Below are 13,642 nucleotides of genomic sequence, written 5' to 3' on the forward strand. Positions count from 1 at the left end.
CAGTGCTTTAATGGGCCGTTCTAAATGGGTTTCGGTTTTCATGCTTGAAGTGGTGCTAGGTAAACATTTCAGATTATTTTCATGATCTACAGTATGCAGAATTCCGTTTGCGGGAACATCTGCCGAATACTCGGTTATCCAGCATTCTTCTGAATAAAAATAATGAAAATTCTGAGACCAGACGAACATGACTAAAATCCATCACGATTTACCTGCCCCTGTTTTATAGGTGGCGGAAAGGTTTCAAAATGGAAGTGCAGACCAATTAACAAAACAGAGAAGAACAACGGCAGCTTGGTTTGTAGAGGTTTTAGTATTAAAATGCAGATATTACGTAGTGTTTTAATACATTGAAAGCTTTTGCAAATGCTTGATTTCTCATTCTTGCATTTTAAGCTCGCATTGTATCTGTTTTTATCCATTTTGTTGCAAATACCGATTTACACGGTTCCAACATTTTCAATTTGACTCAGACTCCGAGCATAGTCGAGCGAACAAAGTAAAATTTAAAAAAAAAAATTGAACAAACGTCTGAAAGTATAATCAGATGTGCTATGCATTGAATTATGTCCTTGGCTTTGAACACACTCTTTTGTTCGTTACTGACCTCGTGTTTTTGAAAAACTTGCTATTTGTTTTAATATTTTGGTTTATTCCTTGATCTATCTATTGTAGATGTAAAAGGGGTGGAAGAAGATATCAAGTTGATATAAAAATCAAGATGAAGACTATATCAACAGTATTGAGCGGTGTTATTATATTTATGTTATGTAATATGTCTTTATGTAAAGATGTTATGACATGTAAGTAGATGAAGAATTCCATTGTTAATATTAAATGATCACACAGTGACACACACATTATTTAACATTGGTCTTGGATAGTTTTCAACGCCATTCATCAAACTTGATTTTTGGTACCATGCCCATGGTTCATTATTCAATATCAGTCAAATAAAACATATTTCATAGGGTCTTACAGTTTTAATCTTGTAAATGCTCACTTTGTAAGTTGTGATTTAAATTAAAGTAATGTTGCACCATTGGCATTTTTCGCTATCAGATTTGTAATAATTAATATTTGCTTGCGAAAAGACATTCCTAACCACCAAAATTGTAGTTTTTGTCAAAATTATGTCTTTTCCAGTATCGACAGTAAACTTTATCGGTAATAAAAAAGTTGAGAATTTGCACCATTGACCATATGAACTTTGTTTCGTACAAATCGAGCAATAAATAATTAACCTAAAACCCATAAACTTAATAGCCAATAGCCCCAAGGAAAATTATTGAGACAAAAATTGTTCATATTTTTCCACAAATCACATGACCCTTTAATTCTGGGTAAAACGCCATAAAAAAATTTTCATTACCGGTAATAAAAAAGTTTTTTGTCAAAATTTTAATTTTCAAAATTTGGCACATAATATCTGGGAAGATTCGTCAAAAATCTAAAGAACCGTAGCTATTTACCTTGTCTCAGACTATGTCAAAATTTATGTATCAAATATTAAAAACCTTAAATACCGACACTGGATAATGTCCCGGTTTGGATTCAGTTGGATTTACTGCGGCTTTCGACACAGTGGATCATTCTATTCTTTTATGTAGACTTCATTTTAAATTCGTTATTTGTGACTCTGCATTTAAATCTTTTAGAAAGCTGTCTTGTGGGTAGAAAACTGTATTTTAGTTAATTGTAAATCATTGTCTGAATCTGTTTTGTCATCTGGGGTTCTTCAAGGTTCCGTTCTTGGTCCAATTTTATTTACCCTTTGTACGTCAGCATTAGGTGATATTGTCAGAAAATATGGTCCCAGCTTCGATTTGTATGCCGATGATACTCAATTATATATTACATTTACACTTAATTGTCCATCTTTCAAAATTGCAACTTGAGAACTGTATTAGTGAAATTAGAAAATGGATGTCGATGTCAAAGAACTTACTAAAATTGAATGATGATAAATCCGAATATTTGTTATTGCTCAAGGCATCAATTAAGTAAATTTGCACATGATAACCCCCTATGTTGTAATTGGTAATTGTACTTTATTTCCATCTTATGCTGCTCGTAATATTGGCGCACTCTTTGGTTGTTTTATGCTTATGGGAGCTCAAGTAAATAATAAAAAATAATATCTGTAAATTGTGCTATTTTATTTAATATCAGAAATATAGGTAAAATATGTAAATTTGTAACTGTAGTGTAGCGGTCACGAAGTCACTTGTTAATTCTCTGGTCACTTCTCGATTAGATAACTTTGATTCACCTTTAGTTGGTTTACCTTTAAAGCTTATAGATAAATTACAAAAAGTACAGAATACTTCAGCTAGACTTGTTACTTTAAAGGAGCTAAATCGTTAATATTTGGGACCTACAAATTGACACAAATGGATCGCAACGTATAATAATGTAATATGAATGTAAGAAAACTGATTTACATTCAATCGTTTCCGTTTTTACTCTAATTTCAAAACAATTATGTTCTGCGAAATACGCCAGAAGTCTAAATCGTCTGGTTATTCCAGTCTACACGGATAGTATTTATTGCGCATGCTCTCCAGAGAAGAATATGGGGTCACCGTTGGCATGGAATCCCTATAGTGCTAAATGGCGCAACAGGACATTAATAAAAATTTGTCTACATGTATGTATTTTGTAAAGCTGAATTTCTTAGATGGTCAGTACCCTTTTAATTGCATTTAGATGTTGACACATGTTCATTTAAAGCAAAGCAGCCAATGGACATTAAGCTTCATGTTCTGCAGTACTGGCTGACAATATATTTATAGTATTAGTTACAGTATAATAACAATACAATACAGAGTAGCAGAATTTCCACACTCTTCGCTTTTGAAAAAGTGATATATTTGTATAAAAATTTAATGTACATGTCTGTATCTCTTACAGATTACATGGAAACAAATTGTGGTAAATCTTTAGATTTAGAATTTGTACAGCCTGTTGTTATAGAAGCTCAACCGTCCACCAAATCATCAGGAAATTTAGAAAGAATTTGCACTGTGACTCTATCATTAGCTAAATCATCGAAGACCAGTGAGTTTAGCAAGATATGTGTGCGTTTTGACTCTCTTAAAATCTCTGATAAATGTGATTCAGCACTGTCATTAATGGGTATAGCTAGTAAACAGACTAATGATGCTATGTATTTCCTATGTGATGATAGTCCACCAGAAAAAGAAGTTTGTTCGAAGGGTGACACACTAGTTATAACAATCACAAGAGGATCACAGAAGGCTTCAGATGTACAGTTTGCATTAAAAGCAACCAATAAATTCCCCGAATGTAAGTGTAAAATTGATCTTCCAAATTAGTAGATGTGTCATGTGATTTGTGAAAGTTTGAGATTGATATAAATTAATTTATTGACAAGATATTGCCATCTGAAATGCTATTTGGAATTATAGTTGCTCATGTAAAAAGTGAATTACTAAAACAATTTTTATAATATTCCAGAATAATGATTAATTAATTTCAATATTAAAGTCTCAATACCACTCTTGTTGTAACTGAATAATACATTTGTATGTCCCAATCTTTATTCTGGTCAACAAATTGTACTATTTTACAATATTTTAATTAATTGGTGATACAAATTTCATCTTAACACACCTAATTCAAAAAATTGGAAAAATTCAACTAAATGATTTGAAAAGTCGAACGTAAACCTTTCCAATTGTTACTTGGATTTAAAAAAATTTCGAACCCTCTGGACAAGTAAAATAGGATTTAATAGATAATTTACACAACAGGTAGGACACTTAAACATCTAGTACTTAAAATAAGGCTATTATTTATTTTCTGGAGCTGTCAAGCCAGCAAGAGTGTTATTGTCCCTTTAAGTCCGTGCACAATCTTGACATTTGAGATATACAATGTACATGTAAATCACTAAATAGTTGTTCCTTCAAAAGTGGAGGTTGTCGTTTTAATATTTGGCGTTTGTGTGGACAATAGAACACACAATTCATTGTACTTATATCCTAACACTAGCTTTATCTGTATGTAACATTTTCAATGATGAAAGATTGTCACACTACAAAACTAATCACAATCTGATATTTATTTTTGACCCAAATCGAAAAGGCCATTAATTTCTTGCTTCCAGTGTACATTACTGTCTATCATTTTACTATTTATCTATTTTGTTGTGTACTCTAATATTTGTTTTTCTATGTATTTTAGCTCGGTCAGGATGGCAGGAAGAGCGATGGAAAGATCTGGAAGAAAGACAAGAATCATCTACTATAATATCTATTGTGTGTGGTGCGGTCGTTGGTGCCATGTTTCTGGTTGTTATGATTACAGTGTGTGTAATGTATCAGAAGAATCAGGCACGTGCCCGTAATTCGAGTACGAACCAAAATGGCGGTGATAATGCCACAATACCTTCAGCTCCCCCTGGTACTGGTAAGTTGTGTAAGTTTGAAAAAATTTTATTACTTTTCATTGGTACACAAATGTAACTGACATTCACTGTTAACCTGATACTAATGAACCTAGGGCATTTACTAATCATACAAGGGATCATTATTTAAAACTAATCTTTAATATAGAAGGTGGTTAGAATTATACTTAGTCATTAATTAGCAGGTGTGAAACTAGCTGTACAATATGTTACTACTTGAGTAGAAGCTTGACTATTAAATACACAAACCTGGCTCATAGTGGTTTATATCGTTCAATAGTTACGGTTTGAGCACCTTAGTGACATAACACCTTATGACTACAGCCTGATTACCAACAGTTTTAACTGATAAAAATTATGTATATAAAATGACAACTTTGGTCTTTCTGTTTGTGCAATATGTTTTCATTTATAAAAGTTTTTTGTTCATTAGTCAATTTTACAGTGATTTTACAAGTTTTATCTGTAAAATGTTTTTCATTATGAAATAATCAAGAGACAAGAATTGTTTCACTCTTCATCATTGATTAAATCATCTGTTTGTCCCACAATACTTATTTATATCTGAAACAATATTTCTAATGGCCGGGGGGGGGGGGGAAATGCATAATAATAAGCCCACAATAAATTAATAAAGTAAGTTAATTGTTATAAACTTTAAACCACAATTTGCCCATTTGATTATCAGTAAGTGCTATCATCACATGTTGCATAGTAAGCACACTCAAACTAGAGCACTCGTCCAAACATTGTCTTAACGATTAGAAGAACATGTTATTCATAATGGCACCTATGTTAATATTTGTATAATTCATATTTTGCACAAGGTGTAAATCTTTTAGCAACAAATATATTCCAAACGTTATGTACTTTTGAATGTCAAAAGAAATATTTCTATAAAGGAAGCTGAAGCTTTTGAAACATAAGAATCAGACCTCCATGTATTCTTTCATTGACTCGAGTCTAACTTGTATCTTTGCCCAATTCCAATTTATTCCCCATAATCTTGTTGGGCTGAGTGCTCTTCATCACAGACGAAGTGACTACTTGAACACTAAACCATAAATATTCACCAGAACCTGGCAGAAAATGTCAATTTTTATCCCTCTTCCTGATTCTAGACCAATAATTCAACAAAAATGACCATGAGAGAGAGAGATAATTTGCGGTAGAGGCTAAAGTTAATATCCGGTTGATTTTAAAATTATACACTGTGCTTAAGGTCATGAGACGAAAAAGTCTATTGATTTTCAGCGATTTCTGATAATTACTGCCAGAGTTATGGTCCTTGATCACTTTGAAAAATCGTGTGGACGCTCTAGAGGCTAAAGTTAATATCTGATTGACTTTAAATTTATACACAGTGTTTAAGGTCATGAGACAAAAAAAGACTATTGATTTTCAGCGATTTCCGGTAATTACATGTACTGCCAGAGTTATGGACCTTGATCACTTCAAAAAAATTTGTGGACTCTAGAGGCCAAAACTAATATTCGGTTGATTTTAAATTCATACACGGTGCTTAAGGTCATGAGGCGAAGAAGCCTATTGATTTTCAACGATTTCCGATAATTACTGTCTGAGTTATGGCCCTTGATTACTTCAAAATATCTTGTAGACGCTCTAGAGGCTTATGTTATCATCCGATTGACTTCAGATTGATACAGAGTTTAAGGTCTTGAGACGAACAAGTATATTGATTTTGAATGAATTTTGATAACTTGAACAGCTAAATCCATGATGTTAAATGTTCGTATACTAAATGTTAGCATGGGACAGAACTTTATAAAAACCAAACAATTTCTAATGATTTTCAGATAATTACTTAATGAGTTGTTACTCTAATTCAGATTTTAGTGTATTATAAAAGTTTCAGAACTGAAGAAAGTAAAAATATGTCACAACTCTTGTTGACTGCCTGGACGGTTTAGCTCCTTCGTTGCCTGGCAACCTATCTTTTTACAGGCATAGCATTTATAAAACTTGTACTGTCTATGTATTGCAGGTGTGGCATATACAGCTGTTCCAAGAAATGACACAGTTACTCCACTACCTGGCAATCACCCAGTACCCGAATATCATCCCATGCATGTTTTGCCATCACATACACCATCTGAGGTATCGGCACCAAATATGAGAATACCAGGTGGATTTCAACAGTATGCTATCAACAGTGATGCTATGTCACAGAGGAACTACCCAGCATCTCACCAAGGAACTCTGGGACCGCAAGGACAGGTACCAGTAGGCCAGTTTTATCCCCCAGCATATGATGCCTTATACCCTGGACCTAACAAAGTTAATTTTGTCTAGGGGTTTTCAATCGTATTAAAAATTATTGATTTTGAAAATGTAGTTAGAAAGTTTGTCACATCTATTAAAAATAATTTTTTTTTATGTACAGTAGATTTTAACTGTTCTTTTGTTACTTGTTTCAATGTTTTTAACAGAGTGATTATTAATTGACTGGCATCAATTTAGTGTGTGCTATTCGTACATCTTTTCATTTTACACTGGATTTATGTGCTTATACATTTATTCTGTGAAGTTCTTTTTTTTTTTGTCACATTTTGTGAAATTTGTTTTAATCTCATGGATGCATTTCATTAATTCTGTTCATGGTAAATGCTCAGTTAATCATATTTGCATTAAGAAACCATTCTTGACAAGAATGGTGAGCGTGTTGATATTTTGAACATACAGGATCAAGAATTCCGTATTTTTATTTTAGCGCCAATTGGGGATTATTTTATAAATGAGTAAATTTCCGTTGATTTTGCAATGGTTGTCATTTTCTAGTCGGTCCACTTTTTGTCCCCCGCCTTTCGAAGAAAGCAGGGGAATATTAAAATGGATTCGCCTGTCTGTCCGCCTGTCACACTTTTTGGGAAACAATAACCCTCCTTCTTATAGTTCAAACTTGGTGTTGGTGTTTATTTGGTCGATGCCTTGATGGATTTCGAAGATAAGCATTTTCTGCTTAGCGTAAGCAGAGATAAGCAATTTGATTGGTTAATGCTTTTGGACACAATAACCTTAGTTCTAAGATAGACGGGGGGGGGGGGGGGGGGTCCGAATGGTTAGCGCGCGCTGTATCATAAAGTCTGTCATTGAGTCAACTGGCGTGGTTTCGAATCCCCGGTTGTACGTGACAAGGAGTAGGGTCGTCTGTCCAACCTCTTGGGTTTTCTCCGGGTCCTCCGGTTTCCTCCCACTGCTAAAGACCCCTATGTGCAAGCGAATGATTGAAATAAAATTAAACCATATGTTGGTCCCCAAATGACCTAGTTTGTGTCGAGTGGACGAGGAGGTTTAACCCCATTTCTCTCTCTCTCTAAGAGAGAGTGATGAAACTTGGTGTATAGTTTCATCACATTAATACCATGACTAAGTTCGATGATGAACATTTTCTGCTGAGAGTAAGCAGAGCGATAAGCAATTTGATTGGTCGAGACTTTGAAACACAATAACTCCCAGTATCGATTCATCATATTATTACCTTGACTAAGGTTGATGAAAATTTTCTGCTTAGACTAAGGAGCGATAAGCAATTTGATTGGTCAAGACTTTGGAACATAACAGCTCTGCTTTTAAATGAGGTAGAATGTTCAAACTTAGTGCGTTCGGCGTCAAATTTTATTTGGCCAAATGGGCAGACACACTAGCCAAATGCTTCGCCCTATTCACCAGTCGATTGCATCACCTTTCACATCACATGATTAAACATGGCACCATCTATGTCTTCAAACAATCATGTGACTTCTCGATATGAGTGGTGATTGGCTAATGAATTCTACATTTGACAGAATGCTTTGGCAAAGTGGGCACACTAGGCGTATTTCGACGCCGAATCATTCGGTTAGTGTGTCCACTGCTTAAAGCTAAGCAATTTCTTGAACTGTGATTCTATCTGATAGTGAGTGATGAAACTTAGTGTATATCTGATAATCGATTTGATTGCTCGATACTTTTGAAAAAGATAAACGTGCAATTAATTAATATGTGTCATCTATTTATTTCATGGTTTCAGTGTGGAACATTAGCCTCACTGTTGGCTTGTTTAAATTAAATACTCAAATAGTTGCTTGATGTTATATTTGGGTAAGATTATACAAATGATATAATAATTATTAACCAAAGCATGAAGTTATAGAGCATGTTCTATAATATTTATATCCACACTAATTTAAACTCTTGACAGACTTTATTCACAGTAAAACTTGTATATTCAGGTTCCCCAGTGGAGCATGGGAAGAGGGCCTGTATACGGAGGTGGTCAGTATATCTAGTTCTAAGATAATCAACAAGAAGTTACAGTTTTCAGAAGGTTATGGTAGACCAAGATCGTCCTACAGTCTTTTTTTTTAAGATGCTCAGTTTTTATGGATAAGCTTCTATTCAAACTTTCAGTTTCAAATATTTGTTTGTTTGCGACCTTCTTACATTTATTCACAAGTAAACATCTTTAATACAGTTGTATTTTACCTTATCATAGTAATATTTCTGAAGTGTGGCCCTTGGTTTCTGCCAAACTTAAAAATTGACATTTCATGGGTTTTTCCTAATCATTGACTAAAATTTTAGAAAAGATTTGAAATCTTAACCATTGAAAAGACATGGTCCTTAAAATATGTTTACTCAAAATCATTTAATAAAAGGCATTATCCTTTAATATCTTTGGGTTTGAAGATACAGAGCTCAAGTTTATGTTCAAGTTCAAATAGTTTAGCTGAATTCATACTGTGTGTTAATTAATTAGTCCCTGATATTATATTTGTACCAAAGAACAGGGAATCAAACAATGTGCCTTCATAGAGATGTGCATGTACATGTGGCTACATTACACTGTAAGATTAGTTTATTGTTAGCCAAAAATTAAAATGGTGCCATGTACTGTACATATGGAGAGTTCTCTTACAAAACACTATATGTCCATTTCAGATTTTCGGTAAAAATCAGATGATTTTCTTTAAGTTTAAATACACAAACAGCTAAATAATGAAGTTTAAAGGACTGTCATGGATTTCACAGAAAGCCACAAATAAAGGCAGCTTTTTAGTATGCAAATCAAATGCCCAAATCCAAAATATGCAGAAAAAGCCAAATTACCTTTACAACGTAACTCGTTTAAGTGATTTTGCTCTGTTGTATGAGTGACTTGGTAATTATGATGATTACTTATCACAATAACTTTGGCAAATATATAGACAGGGTTGTCCAGGCACATGCATGGCGTGTAAATTTTGGGCTCAACCAACCCTGCATTCAATCTTAAAGTTTGTATTTCTTCAAGAGAGCTTTATAATATTTACACAGGACTTTGATAACAGTTTTACTGAATACAGAGTGTTTAAACAAAACAGAATTAACTGGTTTTATTTATTAAAATATATTTTCACCTGCTACTTTAAATGCTGTTTTATATATCTGAGATAACTGCAAGGAATAAATAATGATTTTGAATAAGGGAAGATCTGAATGGTGGTAATTGTGTTTTGGAAGCCTCTTCATATATTCTTTTTCGTGTTTGTATCAGAGGAATTGAGTTGTCAATGTGTTGTATGCAAACAGTTTTCAATACCTTTGTTTAGATTGTTTACTGTCTAAATATTTATTGTTTACATTATAAGATGATTTTACTTTAATAAGTGCAATGTGACAATTTAATTTTAAATTGTCTATTCATAATAAAAGATTGACTTAATTATATAATCTCATTTTTTTATCATCAATTATATGTTAGTTAGTTTACTATGAATCATTATGTTATTATTAGATTGCTTATAAAGTAAATTGTTTGTAAGTTTTTAGGACATTTTGTATCATTTTCTTTCTATTTATAGACTCATTGTGTAATGGATAACCACGGAAAAAAAGTCACAAAATCTCTTTTTATTGTATATTAACCATTAGGCAGCACTAGTAGTACTAGTCTTATAATACCTTGCAGACATTTAAATGAGATTCTGAATATATCCATATGGGTTTACTAGAATGTTACATGTAGCTACCCTCTTCAAGGATTGAGTTGTCATAGATAATTGATGCTAAATACCTTGTAAACAGATTTATAACATTCTCTTTTAACCTAAGAGAACCTATTTACAACAATCTTTGAAGAAATTGTGATCCCAATAGGCAATCAAATGCCAAAATTATAATACAAAGAAAAAGGATACCGCCAACTTAACCAAGGTTAAGGTAACATTGTAAAACCCATGATGTGAAATATTTGACCATATTGATAAAAATATTGTTATTGCAAAACTCTTACAATCTAGAATGTTTTTGCATTTTTCTAGCAGGCTAGTTTTTATACAGAAAGAGCTTCATCTATATATTCTTCATACTGTAAGTGATAACTTGAAAATAATCAAAATGTCCATTTAGTACATGTTTAATGATATTATTTATTACATTGATGTCATAGTTCCCACAACTTATTCATTATGCATAATTATTAAGCTTAATATACATTGTAGCTATTGTATGATATTACTATTAACTTAGGTGCTACTTGAGAGATCTTTATTACTCATATAATTTCATAATCAGAGTGCTCAGTTCGGAAAACAGTGTTAAAAAATGTAATCTTTTACTTTTATTTTTATAAAATACAAAAAGCCCCAATGACGAGAATTAAAAGATCAAGACTAGAGTCTTAAAATAAAGTAGATTAATGCCTGTAATGCTACAAAAAACATTAGTCCAAATACGATTACAATCAATGAGTTCTACCTCTTAGGTTGTCTTGATAGAGCTTTATCATTAATTAATACAATTTTATTTCAAGATTGGCCATTTACTTAACACTTTAGCACTTGTTACCATCAAGTTTTAGTGCTTTATTATTGAATTTTTTGTACATGTATTTTAAACTAATCTGTTTAACATATAAAATGGCACAAAGGCAGCTTTTGCACCATACGAGAAATTTATTAAAATAAGGCATAACTAGTTAGTCAGTATTATTAATTGTCTTTTTATTTATATATTCATGTATTATTTCTGTAATGGTCTTGAAGTAAATCAAATTGTATAACCATTTGTACATAGTCTTTGCTGTCACTGATAGCTTCATAATTTATATAATTATATACTTCAAATTAACATGGGTTGTCAACCACATTTTGGAAATTATACTTTAAGCTCATTTTATGTTTTAGATTATTGTAATATCCAGATTCTCTTTAATAACATTTGTTATTTTTAACTGATTCTAGTAAAGATATAAAACCCTTGCTTAATTTTAATCAATTTGATTTTGGTTGTGTTTATTCTTATGAAATGTCAGATTCTCTTAAATGGAGTTATCACCCTTAGTTTAACACTACAAAATGGCCAGTAATGATAAATTTTGTTGTTAGGTGCAAAAAGGTACTCCCAGTTCATTGTTAGTAGAGTTTTGTCGTTTTATGATGATTTTATTTACACATGTGCTAATGAATTTAAATTTCATTTGATAGAACTAATTATCTTATACACATTCTCATTATATGTTTTATTTTATTCACAAACCTCATTTGGTTGAAAAAATTTCTCATGTAGAGTGTTTAAAAGTTGCATATTAATTTAATTATAATTATCAGAATCAAAACTGAACAATTGATATATAGTTTTTTGTTTGTATTATATATTTGGAAATTGGCCAAAGTCACTTGTTTAATAATTTTTAACAAAACCGGTCCTACGCAAAAAAAATTTTTTCACAAAATCCTACTCAGATATGTTACTGATGACTTCATTAAGAGTAAAGTGAGCAAAAAAAAAAAATCCAGATTTTTCACCTACTGCCTACATTAGAACAAGTAATTTCATTATTTAATAAATGTTTTGTGTTTTGACATAGAGTACATAATTTAGGTTTTGCAGCTTTCTGATTATGATCTCCTTGGTTCATTGTCGTATTATATACATGTGTACATATTAATTCTATTGTTGGCTGTAGATTGTATTGTTTTTATTTTTTCTTCCATCAGTTTAACTGGTATATTAATGGCTTCATTGCTCTATACAACCTATTGTTTATATTTTCTAATCAACTATAAATTGATGAACATCTTCATTTATGGGACACAATTAAGGAAATTTAATAGAATGACAAAGGTTGAGAATGCAACTTAATTTGTAATATACAGACAACACGTCTTTCCAATTTTAATTCACACAATTTTATTTTTAATTCAACCAATCAGATTTATACGGAGTTAAACTTGGAAACGCCCACTGACAGTCAAACAGCAATATCTTCTAAATTGTCCAGCATTTTGATTAATAATAAAGATCCTATTTCGTTTGGTCTTTTTATAATTCAAAATTTCCTTTTACTTGTCTTGAGATACTAGATAGTAGAGGCCATCAAAGGTATAATAAAAACAAAACGAAATATAGATCTGTATTTTATTCAGGACAGATTGAAATAAGCAGTTGATTAGATTGTGGGTTAAAGATGGACAGAATAGCTGTAATTTTCTGTGTTCTTTATTTCAATCAAATTATTTTGCTGAGCAAATCTTTCATAACATGCCTTAGGAGCTATTTTAGTATTCAATTTGCAATACAAGAAAAAAAGTGTTATTCTTATTTCGTAATTTTTATGCAATCTGTTTTGTGAAAAATATTAAGGTCATTTTTTTGTGATTGATATTATTTAGAATTGTGATTATATAAACCAGCCAAAACTATTTTTAACTATTAAATAAAATCTCTAGTTTTCAACAGTGTTGTCTCACAGCTTACATTTTCATATATATATTGTCTTTGCAATAAAAATTGTCACTTTTTTATTAATCGTATGTGTGTATTTTCAGATAATCAAAAGTATCCCTTCAAGTTTTTGAAATGATCAGCTTTCCTATCAGTTTGATAACCTCTGGCAAAAAAGTGGGGTTTAACGTCCTTCTGTTCTGCTCCGACTGGTCTAATAAAGACGAGCATACGCCATAAGCACTACAGCTTACTCTTATATCGAATTACAGCGATAGTCTACATCGTCTCTTGCCAGGCCCCCTCTATCCTGCATCACTAACAAGGAGGAATTATATCCTGATGAACATTCTCAGCCAACACCAGGAAAAAACACGTAACCCCCAGGTTAGCGAGCCATGGTCTTGAAGTAGCTAAGTCTCTAACTCAATATCATCCAAATTCTTCGACATTGAAGGCACACATTATTTGTCTATTTAAATCAACATTGATGATGTGATCTTA

At 32.1% G+C, this 13,642-nt stretch overlaps 1 protein-coding gene across 3 annotated transcripts; it reads left to right on the forward strand.

Annotated features, from left to right (window-relative positions):
- The first annotated feature begins 229 nt into the window (after positions 1-229).
- On the forward strand, positions 230-13,216 carry LOC126827485 (uncharacterized). Of its 3 annotated transcripts, XM_050556874.2 has the most exons (6): positions 230-297; positions 676-803; positions 2,914-3,309; positions 4,210-4,443; positions 6,438-6,670; positions 8,665-13,216. In XM_050556874.2, exons 2-6 carry the CDS (start codon positions 722-724, stop codon positions 8,719-8,721), a joined length of 1,002 nt encoding a protein of 333 aa, XP_050412831.2. In that variant the 5' UTR covers positions 230-297; positions 676-721; the 3' UTR covers positions 8,722-13,216. The 3 variants fall into 3 exon arrangements, with proteins under 3 accessions (XP_050412831.2, XP_050412829.2, XP_050412830.2); XM_050556872.2 differs by lacking the exon at positions 8,665-13,216 and having other exon boundaries at positions 6,438-6,938; XM_050556873.2 differs by lacking the exon at positions 8,665-13,216 and having other exon boundaries at positions 4,210-4,434; positions 6,438-6,938.
- The last annotated feature ends 426 nt before the right edge of the window (positions 13,217-13,642 follow it).

The sequence above is a fragment of the Patella vulgata genome, chromosome 7 (genome assembly GCF_932274485.2).
Source record: "Patella vulgata chromosome 7, xgPatVulg1.2, whole genome shotgun sequence".
NCBI classification, from domain to species: domain Eukaryota; kingdom Metazoa; phylum Mollusca; class Gastropoda; family Patellidae; genus Patella; species Patella vulgata.